The sequence below is a fragment of the Paralichthys olivaceus genome, chromosome 3 (genome assembly GCF_024713975.1).
Source record: "Paralichthys olivaceus isolate ysfri-2021 chromosome 3, ASM2471397v2, whole genome shotgun sequence".
Taxonomy (NCBI): Eukaryota; Metazoa; Chordata; class Actinopteri; order Pleuronectiformes; family Paralichthyidae; genus Paralichthys; species Paralichthys olivaceus.
Genome location: NC_091095.1, coordinates 24,117,480 through 24,140,338, shown reverse-complemented (window position 1 = coordinate 24,140,338; position 22,859 = coordinate 24,117,480). Strand labels below are relative to the sequence as shown.

Here is a 22,859-nt window from a genome sequence, read left to right as displayed (position 1 = left end):
ATATGTGTGTGTGTGTGTGTGTGTGTGTGTGTGTGTTTGTGTGTGTGTGTGTGTCTGCACCTCATTTTGCTCCAAACACTTGAGGGGAAGTGTTCATATCTAAATTACCCATTGCCTCAGGGTTGACTGAGATTTTGATGTTCAGCCATCTCTCTCTCTCTCTCCGTCAGCTTCATGATTACTTCATTTTTTTCCTCTTCCTCTGTCAAGATCTCTCTGTCCGTGTTTCTCTCTCTTGCTCTGAGCAACAGTGTTTTCCATCCAGCTGTCAAGGGAATTTTGCAGAAGTGTTTGAAATCTTTACAAAAACACCCCAGTTTCAGCCACAACTGGGTGAGAAAGTGAATAAATCAGCTTTCTGTCATACACTGTTAAAGGAATCCAAAAAGTTTATCAGCTGTTATAATTAGTAATATATAGTATTGAGCAACTTGGTCTTAACTAATTTACTTGTCGGTCTTACTGTGCATGTACTTTTGTCCACAGGTTCTGTCAGCAGTGATAATAATTCATGGAGGGATGTTGATTAGCAGAGACATGAATTCAAGAAAATGAAAAAAGGAAGTCAGACGACCTGGTTAGCCAAATTCAATCTTACAAATATAAATGTTGATGACGCTGTCATGAACACCTGGTTGCTTTCTGTTTTATTAAATCCTTCATTATATCAGAATATAGAGTCATTTCCCCACAGTAATCAGCCTGACTGCTGCCCAAAGGAAGAGACTTGCAAATTGTAAAATTCCCAACTGGAACTAGAAACCGTGATCTCAGTGCTATGCTAAAGACAGACTAAAACACCATTTTGTATTAATGTTGTTACTGGTCTTCTTGAAATAATGCCATAGGAATGATGTTTATGTCCCAGAGCTCTCTCCATAGTGTTCATTAGGACTACAGCCACACAATGTCTGGACCTTTAAAGAATCTAGGATGTTTTCCCTGGCCCTGTCAGTCCTCTCTTACTCTCCATTGTGCAGTTGACATTCTATTGTCTACTGTCACTTTCATGTACTTCTGCACAATGCAGTGAGGGATTATTATTGTCATCTTGACTGCACTCACTTATACCCACAAATAAAGTGGTTTAGATTATCTACAGCTAAAATTAAATGCTACATATGATTGAAAAGAGACATAATGGGACCACTATTAAATAAGTGTTTGCAGAAGGCAATGAAGCTGCACTGTGGGCCTACAGCACAGCTGTCGAAGAGGAGGTGAAAATTAAATACAATTAAAAACCAATGGCACACTGAGGAAATAAAAAACAAAGTGGAGAGGCCTCTGAAAGAAATTAGTGTTTTGGAGTGAAATCAAACTTTCTCTGACCTGAGTCAGGAGGCAGGAGAACATAAACAAGACGGGAATGAAACACAGCGGGAAAACACACAACCTGCTGATGGAGCAGACAGAATCAGGCCAGATAAGGTGGACAAACACTTGGCTTGTTTACAGCCTGTCTAGTCATCTGACTGCTTGAGTGTCTCGTCCCATCAGGCTCCATCAGTCTTTTTAATGACACTGCTTTGTTTCCAGATGTCATTAATGTACTGAGTTCAATTTTATAACAATAAAAAAGAAAAGATCACTCAAACTTTGATAATACGACCCAGGCTGAAACGAAGCAGGATCATCTTTTAATACCAGTGTTGTTCTGTTTCATGAGGAGATGAGAATGACCTTGGTGATAAAAACATTCAGCCAGCTGTGCCAAACCTTCCATTTCAAGCTTTTTCCAACGCTGCTGATTGAATAGTCGCTGTGAGTGAACCAATGTTGTGGTCTTGAGGAAACGTTGTCTCGGGCATTTTTACTTTGCCTTCCTTGCTTTTCTTAATGTATGCAGGGCTGTGAGTCGGCTCAGAGACTGGCTCTCCCTCTCTTTGTCTCTTTCCCTCTCTCTGTGGCAGTGATACTTTGTATCTCTGCCCTCACAAAGGCATAATCAATTTAAGAGTTTGTCTTGGGTCATTATTACCTGCTGAAGGACCATCTGTTCACTGAGGCTGCCGGAGAGCTCTGCCAGCCACTGACACACACACACACACACGCACACACACACACACACACACACACACACACACACACACACACACACACACACACACACACAGGCACACTGAAACACAATCATACACAGGCACACACACACACACATGGCCTGAAGGGTTGCCAGGTAGATTGGACCACAGTAAGTTGTGCAATGTAGAATAATTGTACCTCAGATAGAGCTGAAGAAACCTTTTTGCCTTGTGTGTGTGCATTTCTGTTTAGTGTTTGCATGTATATGAATGCATTAAACAGTATGCCTCTGCTGTTTAAATCTGGCTCCTCTAATGTGACATATGTGTAATAATATAATGAGGGGGAGGGGAGACATGTAGCATGTGCATGTGTGAGTCAGGTAGAGACACAGTGAACGTGCAGCCACTGCAGCACAGTGGAATATAATTACACCCACAACCTTAACAACATAATGATTGACTTTGTGGCTGCTAATACTGTGAAGTATGATGCTGTATTAGGGCCACTGTGCATGTGTATGTGCACGAGCATGAATTAAACAACCACAAAGTTATGAGAAAAAAGACTCAGATGTTCTTTAAAATTAAAAAGTCATTAGAATAGCAAGAACATGTCAATTCTGAACATTTTGAGACTTAAGTCAAATATTTAGATGGAAGGAGTTCATGACCAAATCAGATTTAGTAATTCGGAAATACTTGTGATTGTAGCCAGCTATAAGTTTCAAGTGTTAAGTGAAGATGTATTGGGGAGATGGGGGTTCTGGCAGGTGATGGCTGAGGGAATTGTGGTTTGAAGAAGTGTGAGCTGTGAGTGGAGCTGGATGACTGAGCAGCAGGCAGCAGAATGAGCAGGGGAGCAGAGTGAAGAGGCAGAGGGCTGAGTGGAGCTGGAGACCAGTGGAGATGAGCTGGTTATGGAGAAGTGTGATGTGGGCCGAGTGTTGCAGAGAGTCGATCAGGGAAGCGTCAGGTGATGCTGAAGCTGAGGAAAGTAAAGGTCACTCAGAGAAAACTACAAATCTCATTTACATTGTAGGTGTAACCACAGATATCCCTGCATCCACCTATTATGTTGTCATTCCTCATGGGCATTAATCCGTGACTTGAACCTGAGCAAGTTTTCGAGTTGTTTTTTAATGTATAATTTCAGAGAATGCTTTTTCTTGTATATAATGACTGTTTCACCTACAATGGGCCCTGATGTTAGCAGTTGAGCTACGCACCAGCAGGACGGAGACATCGTAAGACGAATGAATTTGTCAGAAACATTTGGTCCAGTTTTTTAAAAATTCGTCTTTATTTTTGCCCTTATGCAGTGTGATGCCTCTGTCTGTCTGCCCACATCTTCATATATTGCGTTGTGCTGATTACTGAGGGGGTTAATGTCTGAATTATGAGCCTTTTCACTAAACAGGCAACAAATAAAGTAATGAAGCTGATGCAACATTGCATTCATGTACTGTCAGCTGGTTGTTGAAAGATGACAGAAATGACAAGTATTTAATGAGAATATAGTCAGGTCCAACAGACATGAAGCATGTGCTTAACACCTTCCTAACTGCTCCGAGCAATGTTGAACGCAGCTCTCTGGAGTTAAACAAACTGCAAACGTCTCGTTTCATCCACTCTTATTCGAATATTTCCTTTTTTTGGTTTCATTCTATTTCTAAGATAGATACTCTTTGATGATCGTTAATTATTTATTATTTAGCATAATTGAATAACGATTCTCTAACCTTTTTAGGTTTCAGCAGTTATAGACTGTTAACTGCCCACCGCACTCAATGATTACTCCCTGTAAATACTCAGTTGTTAAATATATTTATGTCTGCAAAGACCGGTTTGCACTTGTGATATTTCCACTGTTGAGTTCAGCTTGTCCTCAGGTCCTAAAAACAAACACAATGTCAGACAAGAGTGACTCCAAAAGGCAATTTGGTCTGAACTTAACTAAGTCGCCTGTTTCTGTGTGTCTGCTGCTTCTCATTAACATTTCTAGCATTTTCACTGCCTAACATGTACTTTGTCCCTAAGGTAATTGGCTGACTGTGATCTGCTTGTTTCAAATTTGTGTTTACGTTTGAAGAGTCCCTGTGAATCTTGTAATTGAGGCCTGGTGTTAGAGGAGATGCAGATGAGAAGTATTACCAACATGTGGGGTTTTTGCAAGTTGATAAAGAATCTTAAAAAGAACTGTGTGAGATTTAAGGTTCATTTTTAAATAGGGATTATTTAGTTATTGTCAGGAAAAGGCCAATGTTCAAAATACCTTTTTTCTATTGATTTATTGTCATGGAAAGCCACTCTCAAACTGTTAAAAGTATATATAGAGTATTCATAAAAACGTGTGTTGCAGAGTCACTCATACACACAGAATCTGTGGTTTTTGCTCTTTGAACCCATTCTGTCTCGCAGGAATCATGATTACGTGCAAATACAATTAAACTACAACAGCAAAACACATCTTGTGTTGGCCTGAAAAGGACCTGCCCATGAAATCCTTTACTGGTCAGGAAGGGCCCCTGAGCTGGGACACAGCCTGTGTCATGTGCAGGTTGGGTTTGGTTCCTACTGACATGGACTTTAAGCCTCTTAAACAGAATTTATAAACATAACACGTTTGCTTGAATAGACGTTATGAAACTTTACACTACGACTACATTAATATATATATATATATGGTAACACTTTAGTTTAGGGAACACAATATTAGTCATTAATACATAACTATAAGGATATCTATTAGTGCTCAGTAAGGTTTTTATTAAGCATCTGCATACATGTATTAGGTCTTAATTGAACACATTCTTATTTTTACGTAACAACTGGTTAATTCTTGGTAAATCCTTAGAAGGCCACTAGTTGGCCATGATTGTAAGTTATTAGTATTTAGTATGGGTCAAAATAAAGAGGCTATAGACTCCTTATACACTGTCTTAATATACTACCAATTGAGACAGAGTAGCAACATACTGCCACAATGTATTAGGAGTCTACTTTGATCCATACTATATATCAGCAACTTAACCTCAAGACTAACTAGCTGCTTATTCAGGGTTTGTCAAGAATAAATGACCTATTCAGTAAGAATAAGAAATTGTTGAATAAATACCTAATACATATGTAGTGATGCTTAATGCTGATCTTGTTGATCATTAACACTTATTATTAACATACACTTATTACTCATGTATTAGTGGCTAACATTGTGTATACAGTATGTATACTGTATATATAGAATTGATCATAACTTCAAAATCAATGTTTATGTGCATGATCTGCAGTATATATTCTATTTATTTATGGCAATTCGTATAGACACACACACACAGTACATGACACTGTCAACAAACAAACATGTTCTCACTGTTATAGTGTCATTTTTAAGGGAGGAGGAAGATGACACTGTTTGTGTGTGTGTGTGTGTGCGTGTATTATTACAGTGGAAAGTGATAATGAGTGATGTGCATTAGCCGTTCAGCAGCACGATCCTATATTAAGAGCTAATGGTGTTTTTGTGTACAGAGGGCTTGAGAGAAGGTGTGACTTTCAACAAAGGAGAAGTTCATCATATGTGACTCACACAGTGACTGAGCAAAACAACCTCATTTGTCTCTCTGATTTCCTCCTGACACTTTGTGAATATGTGGGTGTTACTCACAGGATATCTGAGGATGTTATAGAATACATTACAGTGGTAATGTGAAGCACACAAAGACTTCAGGGGATGGAAGGTTTCCTTGGGTATGTGTGTAGAGGATTTACTGTCAGAATCATAATGTCTTTTTCCACAGGGAAGTTGTGTTTGATTTTCAAAATCCACACTGTCGGTGTCAGACAGAGCAGGTATATGTTTATTTCCTGGAGGCTGTGTAAACTCAATTTGTATTGAACTCATTAAAGTACCGAAGAGAAACTTTCTGGAGTGAGCAACAACCAGTGCTGGACATTTTTTCAACTTCTTTAAACACTAACATTGTTTAGAAGGGATGTAAAACAACACATCCCTTACACATCCTGGCACTTTTCAATTGATATTCTGTTAGAGACACATGTAAATATTTATGTTCACTGACTTAGTGTCAGGGCATGTGATGGGTGTGTCTCCATCTGAGTCTTCAGGTCCTACAGTTTTGAAAAATGACAACAATGCAATATAATGAATGAACTATGGTTAAAATTAGCAATCATTCGGCTGAAGTACATTTACTTTGAATATTACAAGTATATTTAAATGCAAGTGCTTGCTAACTTTTACTCAAGCAGAATAGCTGTGTTATGTTTTTTGTTTAAATTTATTTAGACTTTTGAGTAAAATGTTTGAATACTTCCTGCACCATGGGTAGTTCGGTTTATAAAATACTTTAAATTGGCTGTCTGAAAAGTGCCTGTCTGAAAAGGGAATTGATTGGTTTCCTTGTACATAAGGTCTCAGTGTAAGGGTTGATATATCAGTGTACTTAGAGTGTAATTTAATGCTCTAATACTGTATAATATAACATTATTATATGTAATGTATTATAATGTTATATTTTTGCACCTTCTCACCCCCTTTTTAAATATGTAACACAGGAATATGTACTTATTAAGTACCTATGGGTAATGTTACTTTTACCCAAGTTTACCTTTCCTGGACTCTCCTCACCCCTGACAGCCCTGACTGCCAGTGGCTCAAATGATGATCTGTAGACCCATATGGTGTATAACCTACACTACAGAGTTGCATGGCTTTAGGGCTCTTCTCTACCTGTGCCACTGTTACATTAAATTTCTCAACAATGACAGATGATGTCAGATAACATCTCACCAGAAAGTTGTTTGTCGTTTTCCTGCATAATGTCCCATTGCACTCCTCTGAGGTCACCTAATGCAGACACTTGGCAGTGGTAGCCAACCACTCGAGCTCAACAGTCTCGCTGTCGGTCCCCGTAACTCTCTGGACTCACTGGGTGAGGTTGCTCCAAAGATCAGCTGTGTGTCGGTCGTCTGTTGTTCACCAAGCAGTGTGTCTGTTGCTGGCGGCAGAACTGCTGGTGTATCTCCTGCATTTCTTTCAATACACGTTGGATTATGTACTAAACTAAATGTCATGACTGTACGGTATGAGGACACGCATCTCCATGTCTGTCGATTACAATCAAGCCCCGTTAGAACCTTAGTGACGAGCTGGCGTCCTTTTACTTTGAAACATGTTCAGAAAGTGTTGTAAACACGTGCGTGACAAAGACGGATAAACTTTGTGTTTCACAGCAGAATAAACAGAGAATAATCTTTCACCTGAGTTTGAATGTTTACTGGTTGAATTTATGTCACAAACATAAATGGTTGCAACACTTTCTGTAGGCGTTTCAAAATAAAAGCACTCCAGCATTTCTGTTGACGGAATCCATTAATTTGTTTAAAAAGGGGATTTATTGTTGAAATATTTGCAGGAGCGGAAGATGCAGAGCTTCATACTGTATAGTACTGTTATTTATTTGAGTACACAGGACTACTACTTATACAAGGAAATAGTCATATTCCATATTCAAAGCAAAGCCTGTTTAGACACAGTACCAGCTCTTCTGCAGAACATATGTTGAACTGAGAAGCTAAATATTGTGCATTGAACAGAGGCTGTAATTATGAATTGATATTATTGTGAATATTGTACATTGAATGCATAAAGTTGCACAACTGCTTTGTACATTGAGGCAGAAATAGCAAAAAATAGTAAATATGACCCTCATATTTTTTTTTTTTTGTAAGTTAACAGGGTGGTAGATCTCTGCTTACGTTTGGAATTAAAAAGTGATCTTGGGCTTTAAAAGGATGGTGACCACTGGTTTAAAGGAACTGACTTAAAGAGATAGAATGTCCAGTGTGTCATTTATCTGCATTGCCACTGGCCAGTAATGAGCAAAACCTACAGTCTCACTAGAATAGTATGATGGCATCTTTACAGGTTTGCCTTTAACAAAATTCCCCCAAAGGAGCCCTACAGGGTTTTACTTCATTATTGTTGTTTTTAAATCATCTAATTCAAGGTTTTGATCAGTTGTGAGGTTTCTTTGTTTGAATTCTAGTCTCATCATCGCTAATGCAGACAGCGCTGGTTCACATCTAATGACAAGTATCTTATCAGAGCCTATTCAGAAGATCAAAGTCTTATTACTTGCTGTTTTTCACTGATTCTTATTAAATTATGTTTTAGTGTTTGACAAGAAAACATTTTGGATGAAGTCTGACTTTAGTTCTTTCTTTTTAAACAGAATCTGATCCCTCTCTGGTATAAAAGCTCATGTCTCTTTCTTCCCCGCTCGCCAAAGTCCAGAGAGGATGGGAACCCTCAGCCCCAGTTAACTGATAGGCTTGATGTGTAATTAATGGTCTGACACAGGCTAATGAAGCTAATGACGCTAACTGTGCTAGCATATGGGTGTCCCACGGGGATCCACACTCAGCGCTCTAATTTAGATAAATGACGCCCCAGGTTATGCCGGGCTATTTGCATTTATTTGATGGAGGCCAGGGGAGAAACGGGGATTAAACAGGAGGGTGGATGGATGGGAGAGATCAAACAGGAGAGGTGTTTGGGGTTGGGGGGGGTGGGGAGATGGAGGTGTTTACTCCTGTGGATGCATGTACGTGTTGGTGTAAATCTCCCCTTGGCCATGCATGATGCTGTTGTCAGATAAAAGGAATGGCAGCAGAGGAGGGGGATAGCAGCTGTCACAAACGCGCTGTTAAGGACAAAAAAACAAAACACAAATGACTCTTGTGTGTGTGTGTTTTGTGGATGCACACAGGTTTGTAATTACTGTATATTGGCCCTTAGGAGACATGTCATTGTCAGCTAGAAGGTCTCCAGAGGAAAGACATGTGCTGTATATGGAGTGGATCATTGTAATACATGAGAGGCTCCACCTGTCACCCACAGATATGTTGTAACCTACGTGTAACACACTCAAAGGAACCTCAACTACACTTGAGAGATGGAGCATTCTTTATGGAATATATATAGTACTAACTATAACTCTATAGTAGTAACTTGTTTCTTTTTTAACACTTTTTTAACAAGAGCTGGACTAATAGCACAACTCAGACAATGTCGAACAGTATAATTCAAGTTTTAATAAATGTTTTCCAGCTGTTTTACGGTGGAGGATTCTGGTTCAGGAAGTCTCTGGCGTGGTCGCTGCATGTGATTGCCGTGCCGGTGGCACACGCTGAGGGATCGGTTGGTGACAGAAAGCTGGTCTTTAGGCGGAGCAGATATGCCGAGGTCGAAAGATGATGAGGCAGGTAACTGGCAGACAGGATTCAGACAGGACAGACTGGCAGGCAAAGGAGCTGGCAGTTTCCCAAGGCAGGCAAAAAGCACTGCAAAAGCACTGACACAACGAGCTTGACCTGGAGCCAATACTGAGACGACACTATTAGCTTAGCAGCAGTTTAAGGTTTAGGGCGGGATTAAAGCTGTGCTGTCCGGGTCAAAGCCACACGATTCACTTCAACCCCACTGCTGCTGTGTCAACAGATGCTGAGGTTTAAACTGCATCTGTGATTTAATCTGAAGCCTTTCACCATGTCCTTTAGAAGATCATCTCAACTTCACTACAGGCCACTGTGTCTGAGGAATAAATTTAACCTGCTGCAGATCCGGTTTAACTGAGGTGGAAGTTTTTTTTCTTAAGTTGTGTATAATGATAGATTTATACACATCCGTTTTTTATGCATTTTGAAAATGTCACTGAACTGCAAACGCTGGCAACGTTATGGAGCTGTGTAATTACTAAAATTCAATGAATAGGATAAACTGATTATCTGACAAACATGACATCCATAAATTACTGAAACAAATACTGTTTACTTCACATATCATTTGTACTATACATGTAGCATATACAGAATATGGTATCTGTGCTGTGATATGATGATAGTGAAAGTGCTAGTGCACATGTTCTGTGACAGAGCAGCAGTCCACAGTGGTTTCTGTGGTGGCAGAGGTGAGCGTTGGTCAGTGCCGGTAAATGTTCCATATCTGAAAGTGCGCTGAACCATCAGACCAGTGTTTTACCAGACTGATGGGGATTTTATGAGTCATCTTAATGCTCATATTAACTGGAAATCATGTTTGTTTTGATGACTCATAATGAAATTATTTGTCAAACTAAAACGTGAATGCACCACTTTGTATTATTAAAATTCCAATCTTATGTTTAAGCTTAAGCTAAGGGCCCATGTTCTGGTGCTCAAAATCTTGTGTGTGTGTGTCAACCCCCCCCCACCACCACAGAACAAGAAAACCTGACCTTCACACATAATGTAGAATATAACCTGTTGACTTGTTGGTGATGCAGTTTTTTAATGGACTTCCTCCAGCTTTTCAGAGTAGCCCGAATAGGAGCGAGGGCAGGAAGCGTGAGAGAAACAAGGAAGAACACAGGTATTGAGGAGAAGAAATACAAAAACACAGCTAGATAAGAATGTTTGGCTGTTATTGTTTTCCGTGTCTAACATCCTGAGACATGGCCTGTGGTATTCAGGAGATTTAATGCAGAGGAGAGAGAGAGAGGGGGAGAAAGAGAGAGAGAGACACAGAGAGAGCCAGAGACACATACACAGAGAGAGAGAGATCCATAAAGCCTCTACTCTCCCTCTACACCCCAGGGGAAACCATCTTTAATTCATGAACACTATAAAAATAAAGGTTTTCCATGATGGCCCTGCAGCCTGTAAGACACTCTCCCAGCTACATGGCACCAGGCAGATGTGGATGCTGTGGTTATGCATGGACACCAGAAAGTGAGACCCAGGATATGTTTTCACGCAGAAGTGAACAGAGCCTACTTTTGGCTCTGTTGTTAAATGGATCCCAATAAGCTGCATGTTGGTTGTGTCTCTCTGCAGATAGCAGACAAATGACAGACAAATCTAAAATGAACTGACTGTCAGTTACCACATAACACAGCTGATTGATACACAAGGATCAGGGCATTGCTGCATTCCATTGTAGCTCATGAGTCACAGTAGAGGGGTCTGTGTGGTGGTTGATATTTTATGCTGAATGTTCCTGTGGCTTTTGTTCTTTTGTATATTTGAAAAATAACCCATCAAACCGTTTCTGAGGTGGTCTGTTCATAACCTAATTTTGTATTGAACATGATTTGGTTTGTAATAGTCCAAATTCTGGTTATATTCAAATTAAAAATATGGTGATTATTCCCAAGGAATTTTCATGTGCTTTGAAAAGATGATATAATTTTGCATATGTAATACTGCTATTTTGTTTTGCTGAAAAAACAACCCATTACATTTTGGAGCAGATCTAAATATGTGTGTGCTTGTAGAAATGTTTAAAACTTCGTGTGAATCAATTCAAATTGAATGAATCCAGTCTTTGGCAGTACTTGGGCTGTATGTGCAATTTGGGAATGACAAGTACAGAAAGTACGGAGTGAAAGAAAAGTTATTTTATAGGGCAACTGCTTTGCATGCCACTACGCGCACAACTGCAGCTGAATCTATGAGGTCCGACAGTGTGCATGGACGGTTAAACTTGATATACAATCACGCAAGCAAGCATGTGGCAAATAGCACTGTGCACAACTGTACACGTTAAGTTGGAGAACTGTTAACATACTATGAGAAGTGTGAAACTTTGGACGAATAAGAATATGAGGGCTGCCACAAATAATTAATGGGAATCTACCCAGAAGGAGAGTAGGTTGGGAAAAAAAAGCACACAAGACACAGAATGAATGACCTCTTTATCTGCTGGTTGTAAGAAACAGTTTGCTATCAAGCTTGCAGTATGAACTCACAAGGGGGTGATTTTCTTCAAATGTTCACAATTTCAGATGTCCCCAAGTCACCCTGAAATCAGGTTTAAGCTGTATCATTGAAATATATAAAATGCTAATTGAAAAATACTGTAAATTGCAGCATTAGATATTAACAAAATGGTCAATTTGTTACAGTACAAATTATGTAGACAATGTACAATGTGGGGTTTGAGGGCATATTGTGGTTTTATTACTTAGAAGTTCACACAGGAGAATGTAGAGCCACATTATTCAAAATGAGGGTTAAACTTAAATATGGAGTACATTTGCATGGGGCCAGAGAAGTTGAGTAAGTTTCCAGACATACCCACAAAACATGTGCAGCACAGAGGACACATGTAGGAGGAAGCAAACATTTTAAAGACAAACAAAAGGGCAGTGTAAGAGTGATGGACGTGTTAACGAGGGAGTCACATTATCTTCCACTCCTGTTTCGCTCCACAACTGAATGTACAAGAACACTTTTGTTTAATCTATTGTTATTTTTGTTGTTCTTTATAAAAACTCGCTATTTATTGCACACTCTTAGCTGCTTGTCTTTTCGCAAATAAGTTTGCACCTTAACACTCCCACACATGGTATAAAGCTTTGGCTCTGATTCCACCTCATTTGCTGCTGACCGCCACGAAAAGCAAACTGAGTCTCCGTGGAGACACTCGATCACTTCATTACACCGCCGTTTGCTTTTCTTATTTGTCCCCAGTGGTTCTTACCATTTCCTCCATTATCTAACAACACGACTGGGAGACCCATCAGGCGGTGGGGGTGGGGCTGTTTTATAATCTGCATGTGTTTTATTCATGACATGAAAATATACAAAGCATGGTAACTGTGACGTTGTTATAATGTATAATTAACATGGGATTATGAATAATTTGTGTTCTTTGCGAGTGTTTCCCTCTGCCCTCCCTGCTCTTCTCTGTGGCAGGGGGGGGGATCAATGATTGACAGCTCACTTTATGCTCTGTAACTACGGCAGCTGACAGGGTCACGTCAAATGAAGCGATTTGGTGAGAGGGAGTGTTTGGGGAAATATTCTGCTTCTCTCGCTCTCTGTCTCTCTGCCCCGATCACACTAAACATGTTCGACCCCCTCAGCAGCACGCCAGCAGCCGCAGTTATTCATGAATGAGAGGTAAATCTAATGTGGACTAGTGAAAGATAGCAGATACGGCGGATGACCTGTCAATTCAAAAGAGACGAGATAAAAGACAACTTTGTTCCTCAAACCTGGATTTTTTTCCCCTCCCTATAGAAGTGGTAGGCTTACACAGTGTGCTTTTGTGCTTGTGCGTGTGTCCTCGTGTGCAAGTGTTTGATTTCAGAGAAACAATTTGAAGGGCAGCTTTGTCCTAGCATACCAATGCTGTTGTTCCTCTCCTCTTCGAAGCCACAGAGCTGTTTATGATTATAGGACCTGTGAAGGTCAAACAGAGCAGCTGTTGCATCAGGCTTTCTATTTGTTATGCAGAATGTGTTCTCAGGTTCAGCTCTGCAAATGACTGTTGTTCAAAGAAAAACGCCCTACTTAGATCAGGGGTTGCATATAATGGACACAGTTAGTTCTCATTGAAGGAATTTTTAAATTGATCAGGGTATTTTTATTGAAACACATGATGCAGCACTGATGCACAAGAAATTTAGAATGTCCACCACACTGAGTACATGAGTTACAACAAATGTTGCCTAATGCTGGATATATGCAATATGTATTTGAGATTGTGCATTACATATCTTCACATAAACACAAAAAACAAAGAATTTAAATATTTCTGTAGAGTGCTCCGAAGTTTCCGTGTGTTTAATGTGTTATCTTTGACAGCTCTCTTGTCTCACATGTTGAGGTTGTTAACGAGATGACATAGTTCATTCATGACACATCTTTGTGCTAAGGATTTTTTTTTGTGACTCTGAATCTGTGTTTTGTTCTAACCTCATTTAATTCTCTTCAAAATTATATTAAAAGCATAGAAATTTCATCCATACTTTTAATGTTTTCTCTCATCGACTTGGGGGGTCAGTGGAGGGATGGATACGTTGGAGCTTGCAGAGTTTAATCAAGCCTCTTGTTACAAAAAGTCTGATTTATGGAACAACTTTGATATTATACTATCATTAGCGGATTCCCACAGCTGCATACCCGGGAATAACTACTTGAAACCTTTTTTCACTGTTAATTAATAAATGGCAAAAAAGTTTAAGAATAAAGCTTTCAGAACTTTTGTAAAACAGCTCTTCATTTTAAATTGATCTAATGGATATACACATTGCCACCTCTATGGTAAACGTTCCCTAACCTAAAAAGCATTTTGATTTTCATCGGCCTGTATCCAAGACCAAGACAACTTTGGTCCTTGACCAAGACTTTGGTCTTGGATACAGGCCGATGAAAATCTAAATGCTTTTTGCTCACGTTTGTGTAAACAGCCTAACAGCTACACCTGCAGCAGTGTTTGTATTTTCAAAATAACGTTTTTAACACTTGAATGCTTTTGAGTCGTAGCAAAACTGCAGTTGCTCCAGCCCTGGTCCTCTGAGAGGATGGGACTGTCACCTTGGCTAAAATCAGGTCAGCGATGGTGTACACATGGCAGTACAACCGACAGTGTCACATAGTGTTACACTTTGAAATGGATCTGTGAGCTCAAAGAGCAACATTCTATTTTTACCCCAAACCACGAGGAGGGGTACAACCTTAAACATTCAGTGACCCATCCAGCCGAGACTACAGGCACGAGTCACCCCCCCTAATCACATGATTTATTAAAAAAGAGCATCAGAATGATGTTTCAGTCTCAGACGTCAACCGACAACCACATGGAACTTGAAATGAGATGGAGGCAGTGGAACAGCAGACAAAAAGAGACTCACAAATGCTTTGTTTAGAGCTGGCCTAGGGACTTACTGTGATACAAAAAATAGTGCTGTTTGCTGCTCTGGTGTGAGACCATTGTTAGAAAAGCTACTTTCAAATCTAATTCAGTTCACTACTCTGCTTACTCACTTAAACAGCATCAGAATGCTCCAATCAGTTCACCTACTCCCATCGTGTTCAATAAGTGTTACTTGACATTGACCCTCAGAAGACTGAGTTCAATCAAGTGTTATGTCCGTTTTAATTTTTATAATTAATTATCCGTTTCTGTTCGTCAAAATTTAAATCTGTCCAATATTATGGTCTATGACTTATCATTAAAGGTTTGGCTGTACTTTTAATGTGTGATAAAGGCTAATTAGCAGCTGTTAGTAAACTAACACTCTGAACCCTTAATAATTTAACACGGTGCACATTACCTGCAAAATATTGAAATATCATTGTCACTGTTATTATAGCACTGATGGTAACATCTAGCAATAAAAAAGCACCACTGTGCTCAATGTAGACTTATGAAGTTGTTAGCATGGTGGGATACTCTGTTAGACAAACATTTACACCATCCTTATAATTGCTACACTTGTATTAAAAAAAATATTTGGCTTTAAGTTAAAGATCCAGTGAAGTATAATTTACTCCAATCTCCCTTCCACTCTGCATTATCCTCTACTTTCACTTGGCAGACATTTCTAGAAGTAAACAAAGATTTTACCCTCTAACGTACCTGCATTTAATCAGAGATGTCTCACTCGTCACACATTTTATTATTTTCTCTGACACTTTCAGTAATGAGATGATTATGGGATTTACACTCTATGACCACCTCTCTAAGGTGCAGTCGATCATGAAGAAATATGCAGTGTGGCTAAGCCTTTAAAGACGTAGCACGGTGTTTCTTTGATTCTTGACTGAACATTGATTCACGGGAGAAGTCGTGGGGGGGGGGGGGTTATTCAAAACTAACAGGAGAGCAATGCAGTAGAGGACATGGGTAGACATAGGGTTGATATAATAGTGTGCATTCAACTTATGTTGGAACAATTTTTTTTGGAATGTATTACAATTTTAATATGCATTGATGGCAATATAAAGCCAGCAATGTCACTAATCCATTCACTATTATAGGAACAGGAATCACTTGTGTAACTGTAATTACTGGGACTACTGATTCTGGGAGATGCACCTTCACCTGTAGTAATGAAACCGTGCAGATGAGGTGTCTGTCATTGGCCATTACGGGCTGAGTCACATTTTATGATAGAGCGGTGAATGGCACAGAAATGCCAGCTGTCAGTCAGCATGTGGTGACTCATTGGCTCTACAGCCTCACTACAGGCCAGTAGTTTGCATTTTTAGCCCTTAACACAACCCAGAATGCTAATATTGTACAAGTTTGCAAACCTCCAGATTGAGGAAAATGACAATGAGCTTTACATTTTTAGTTAATATTAAAAATGTATAAAGAAAAGAGTTGTGTTATTTATACATTTTATTTCTCTAATTTCTTTTTGATACATAATATGCATATCACCTAGCATAACAGTGGGGCTCCCTTGTGTGTTTGTCAAATTACTTGGAACAGCGTAGCTCAATGGCACAGAGATACATAATACAACAGGCTCTGGATACATGCACAGTAGAGATCTAATCAGATCCCTGACTAAAACCTGGTGCTGTCACAATTGACCATTCCCTTAGCTTTTCTACATCAGTTTCTATGTTAAGATTAAGATTTCTCTTTATGGTCCCACACACAGCATGCGACATGCAAACATGGGGAAATTTGACCTCTGTGAACGGAGCACACACGGAACACACGGAACACAATCCACACATTGACCACACACGGAACATAGGGCAGCCATGAAGGCGCCCAGGGAGCAATTGGGGGGTTCGGTGCCTTGCTCAAGGGCACCTCGGCAGTGCCCAGGAGGTGAACTGGCACCTCTCCAACTTCCATCCATGCTGGACTTGATCATTACTGTGATCATATCATACGTATTGAGAGACATCATCTCTGTTACTCTGATCTGTTTTTTTTTTTCTTTTGTATTGACCAGTCAAGCATTTTTAACCTGTATTGAGCAATAGGTGCTAAACAAATACATATTACTATAATTATAATTATTATAAGTAGAAACAGTAGTAGTAGTAGGAGTATTATTTTTTTCGAGATTGGTTTGGTGTTTTGATGAGATGTGTTTATAGTAACAGCACTATAGAATCTCTCTTGACTTATGCGTTAAACGTTTTGTAAGTGCCCCAACACAACAAATGGACTTTTGTTGAAGGGCACTTTCAAATCCTAAAATTTTCCTCGAGCTTACATTTGACATTTTGCAACATCTGGGTCTTGGCCACGAATATGAAAATGGAAGGGAAAGTAATGTAAGTGTTTAAACTTAAGTGAGCGGTTTGTCCAGATTTTCAGCTTTTTTCAAAAATGTTATTCCAGGATAGAACAGAAAGAAGATCGACCAGTCAGATTAGTTAGTTAAAGCAAACGTAGTTAAAGTTAATTTGAAATTCAAGTAGCAAATTGACAAATTACATGTGCCCACAACAAAGAAAGGAAGGAAAGAGCATGTTGTCACAAGACTTTCACTCTCTGGTGGTGATAGGTCTCTGGCTAAAAGCTCACTGCAGTGGCTGCAACCGGAGGTCAGCAGCTAAATGAACTTTTGTTCCATTTTCTTGAGAGGATCCTTCATCTGCATTGAGCCACAAGTAATGGAAGTGTGGTGGAGCATTGAAGATTGATGCCAGGGAACTCCCAGACCTCTTCCCTTTGCTTTTTACCCTCTCTCCTTCATGTATAAATACTTTGTCACTTCTATTTTGGCTTTTCTGTGTTCGGCTGCTTTTCTTCATGTCTTTGCCACTGTCTCTGTCTTTTCTTCATCCCTCACTGACTCTATCCTCCCTCCTCTCCTGGACTCTTCCTCTAATTGTCTCCATCTGTGTATCTCTCCACTACCACTCTCCTTTCCATCTCAATTCCATCCCCAACCTGCTGGCGTACACAAAATGGCCCCTCTGTCTCAACAAGGACAGCTCACTCAGATGTCTGTGACCTTTTCAGAGCTGGATTGATCTGCAATTGTCCAATTAACAATCATCTGGATCACCAATAACTGTATTATTATTGTGTGGCAAATTATTGCCTGATCATAGCTTTGATAATCAACATTCACCCTCCTGATGTTATACACCCTGAACAACCATACTGTCATGCAGTACCAATATAATTGTTTAGTTTGTTAATTTGTCAAAAATTATTAAGCAAGTTTCCTTGAAATTTGTTGGACAAGTGAAGCCATGGGCAAAAAATAAACAAATAAAAATAGAGTTAGTGTTAATTGCCACCTACTGGACATTTATTAAAACATCTTATAGGCTGATCCTGTCTGGATGAGGAACATTTTCTTATTTCTTATTTTTGCTTACAATTTTCATTCAAGGCCAACAGTTAGGTGTGTTGATGGGATGCAACCACTGGTCCTGTGTCCTAAATGTTGCTGCTTGCCATGTTGAATTAATTAGCATTCTATTCATAGAAATCAACATTTTTTAGAAAGTCTTCTGAACTTAGGACCAGTGTGTAAGATTTAGGTGAAAGGAATCTATTGGAAGAACAGAATATAAAATAATCCTATTGATATTTTCAATCATGTGTTTCATCTAAATTATATGAATTGTTGTTTTCTTTACCTTAGAATGAGCCCTTTATATTTAAATACTTTACATCAGGAGCGGGTCATCTCTGTGGAGGCCACCATGTTTTTTTTACAGTAGCCCAAACTGGACAAACTAAACACCTTTTGGGTTTTTATGACAACTCAAGGCTACCACATGTTCTCTTTAATATTTGGAAGGGGAGGTTGAGGTGAGGGGTATTCAGCTGCAACATGCAACTTCACCAGCAAATTCTACACAGTGAACCTTTAACAGTCAAAAATACAAGGATGCACTGTTATGTCCAGTAACAAAACTCTTGGACTGCTCAATCATGATTATTCTGCTGCCCGAGTGAACTCTCAAAAACAGCACCAGGATGGTTGTGGTACAAATGATGCACAGGTTGGTTGATATTTTCGCAGACACAACCGATGATTAGTGGGTTTCCTGCAAAAGATTCCTCACCATGATAAAAATGATGCGCTTACCTTCACCTTTGTCAGATGGCAGTTCCCTGTCAGGCTGCCTCTCTCAATTACCATCTACAAAGGTCAGGAACAAGAAAGTGAGAGAGTTGGTATTTACCAAACACAAGTTTTTGGGGTTCAGGACCAGCTCTGCACAAACTCCCCCAGGAAAAAATAGAGCCACCAATGTTTTCATTGAGGGCAACGAGGAGGGAATAACAGACAGTCATTCTGTATAAATAGTTGCAATTTGGCAACCAAAGTCATATCAACTGTCCACTAACCCTACAGTTTCATTTAAGGTTAGTTTAATGTTTTTACATTTCTATTCTTCCTCCTTACAATATTCGAATGCACAATCTTGCAGTGAAAGTAGGTAAAACATAATGTATGTGACGATGAATATTATATTGAAATATACAACATTAGGAATTCTTCACTATCCTTTGACAGCTGTGTGTCTTTGTATGTGCCGCATCCAAAAATTTAATTCAAAAGCAATCTGTTCAATTTGTTTTTGTTTCAACTGACACACACAAACAACCCAACGTCCCAACCCTGGCGATGTTGATTAGGGGCTGTGTTCTACCCAGAGCTGGTTGTACTGTGCAATACAAAACAAAAACGCACATTCACCATCTCCTACTTCATGCCCCATCCCTAAGCCACAAATGTGATGTACTTCTATCTTATCCCAGATCTAGCACTTAACTATATGCCTTGGTCTAACATCAGTTAATTTATTGCATTAATGTGTGTAAATGCAGCATGTGCAGATCGCTGTGGTGCCTTCACTCTTCCTATGTGCAAAGAGGCTCTGGTCAGTCACTTAGCCCAAATAGCTTTCAACCACATTTATCACATTTTCTACTATATCCAGCACTAATGCAACATCCATTACCTAGAGTTCAATGAGAAGCTGGTGATGGTACGGTCTTTTTGCTGTTTTTAGTCAATGTTAAGGATCATTTTGATTAGTTGTCCATTAAAAACGTTGCACATTGCACAACATCACATCAATTGACAGCACACTGTGTTGATTCTTCTTCTCCATTCAAACCACATACATTTTCTTTCCAAAACTGCAATGGTGTGTTGAACTGTGTGTTTTGGGTTTAGACTTAGACCAATCCCAAGAGATTTACTGTTGTTCTGGTTTGTAGTAGTCACACCATTGTCAGATGGGAAAATATTCAGTGTACAACAATCATTTTCAAGTCATAAGGCTCTTATTTTGAAACATAAGGAAGGACTTGTGTTAAGCTGTGGAAATGCGAGTCAGGGCATCAGGACGTGATGGTCACTTTCTTCATCACAAGCATGATTGGCTGAAAAGATGTCAAATGAGAAAAAATGTGGAAATACAGACGAAGGGGTCCATATTGTGCATGATTTGCTTGAAAGACGTCACGTGAGAAGAGATATTTTACTATTATTTTGCATATCCAAATTTCAACTGATACCAATAATACTGATAATAAGTGTCAAAATGGTCTAATTATCGTAGATCATGCATTACTGATGGTACATCCTACAGAGGGCAAAATCATCATACAAATCTGATAAAGATCGTACATTTGGCAACCCTACATTGGCTGTTTTGAATTTTCATTGATTCAAATATGATAAATGGATGTCCTTTACGGAAAGTTTGAGGAAATGAAAGGATGCAATTTCAATTGCAATGAAGCCAGTTATTCACTAACAGAGAACAACAGAGGACAAGTGACAATGTGAGATTAAGACTTCAACGTTCAACGTGTGTGGGGTCCAATGTTTTTCCATGGACCCAGGGATTATTTTAGAAAACTCTGGAGCTAATGTTAAATGTAGACATAAAGCATTTAGAAACTGTGTAAATGAAAATGTGATGCATGTGTTCCCAGGTGACATCATGGCTTACAGGAAAGTGTGTGACGCCCAGGGGGGCCCACTGGTCGGCGAGGGTCTGCACTGCTCTGGTGGCCTGGATCTTGACTGGGACCTGGACAAGGAGGAGCTGCAGGAGCCAGGACCCAGCATGGACCGTATGCAAATGCAACACATAGACTGCCAGAGATCAGGTAGGATTTGGTTGGATAGGTATATATTCCAAATTTCCATTAAGATATCTGCCAATGTGGTAAAATGAAGCAAAAAGCCCAAACAGGCCTTGGTTTTAAGTGATTTAAGAACAGCTACGGGTCATTGTTAGGCACACTTGCAAAACAGAGTTTTATAAAATGGTCACAAAATAGAGATATCAAGGTTGCATTAAAAAAAACAAATGGCAGCAAGGTCTTTTATACTGGAAAGATGCATTTGAGTTGTGTGATTACTCAAGCATCTTCTTTCGTTGCAGTTTGGACACCAGTAGGATTGTGGGGATGATTCACATTTACAGTGTGCCCTGTTACTGACCAGCCTAAAGCGAGCTCACGTTTGTTCACAATCACTAATGGGTGTGCTCAGACAGATTCCTTCCATCCTCAGACAGGTTGGGTCAGTCACAACCATCTTTCTCTCACTGAAGCATCCAGGATGGCTGCTGATTTGAGGCGGTCTGTTTTATTCACTTTGGCAAAAACTGCAGCACTCATTCATACACAGCGCATACTCTGCTCTTCTGTGCCCGTTGACACTCTTCTGTCACTCATCACATCATCACATGTTCCATTGCACTGATTGATTTTAGGTGTATTCAAGTACATCTGGAGGCATTTTGACTCGTGACCACTGATAACACTTCTTGGAAATGGGAAATGAACTGAAAGGTTCCAGACTCATTTGCAGACTCATATGCACATTTTACTTGGTCTGGCAATGCTAAGCTAAATACTGTCTTAAGACAAGCATCAGAGAGTTAAGAGATATTTGTGACATTCTGAAACGCAGTATCACTGATGTAATGCGGTCAAAGAATTGTGTTTATAGAATGTTTTGCAATGGCTTCAAATTTGACTCATAATCAACGACCACAACTATAATGAAATGTATTTTCAGGGCCCATTGTATTAAAATGATTTACATGCCTCCATTGATAGAGTCGACCTAGTCACCAACAGATCACAAATTTTACTCCTCAATCGCCCTGGCAGCCAAATTATTTTCACTGTATCTTCACAATATTTGATAAAATCTTTTGGTGAATTAGTAATTGTGATACCAACCATTTAACAAGATGCACATTGAAGTATATCTCACTTGAAACCATATAATGTGTTTATAAAGAGGTGATTTGTTTGCTCTACTAATAGGACAATTAAAACTCATTGAATATAAATAAATATTGTCATATTTAGCATGATGAGAATGTGAATAATTTATGAAACATTAATGGGAATGTAACTGCTCCTAACAGCAAAAATATTACTCAAACCATCAGGTTGACATTATTAAATTCTGATTTATGGATGGATTTAAGGATGTTTGAAGACAATGTGCTCAGTATCAGAGTGAGCCTGTTGTGTTATAATGTACACATTTAATTCTGCGATATTTGTTTAACTTAAGCTGAAGTCGGTAAATTTTGTTTTTTTGAATGATAGATCGTGCCAAAACTAATTTATGTCTCATCCTTTTGATGACCTTGAAATATGTTTTGCAGAGAAATTATTCCCAACCTCTTATACATGATTTGAGTAATGTCACTGTGAAAACATCCTGCATTTAATATGAGAAGTTTGCTACTGACAGCAGCTGCAAAAGAGAAAAACTTCACAAGTATCCTAAAGCTAGACTTGAGTTCCTCAGCTTTGAATTGCGCCTGGAGCTCTGTATCAGTGGCAAAGTTCTATCCTCACAAATGCCTTCTGAAGCAAGAGGGCTGATCGTTTCAAAACTCAGCATTAAGTATTTACTCAATTTCCTATTTAAAGTTACCCCACAGCAGTAGGAGTTTGGTAAGTTTTAACCAACTCCAACTGTTTCTCTGGAAGAAAAGACCATAGAGGCTGTGCTTTGATTAATATTTTGGTTTCACTTGATCTCACAAGATGATCAT

The 22,859-nt window shown here is 39.3% G+C and overlaps 1 protein-coding gene across 1 annotated transcript in view; it reads left to right on the top strand.

Moving 5' to 3' along the window:
- The window catches only part of LOC109625321 (inactive N-acetylated-alpha-linked acidic dipeptidase-like protein 2), a 428,309-nt gene that overhangs the window by 112,933 nt on the left and 292,517 nt on the right, over positions 1–22,859 (top strand). Inside the window, exon 3 of the mRNA XM_020080522.2 lies at positions 20,764–20,940. Coding sequence (XP_019936081.1) covers positions 20,772–20,940 — 169 coding nt within the window. The 5' untranslated portion in view covers positions 20,764–20,771. The remainder of the gene's footprint in view (positions 1–20,763; positions 20,941–22,859) is intronic.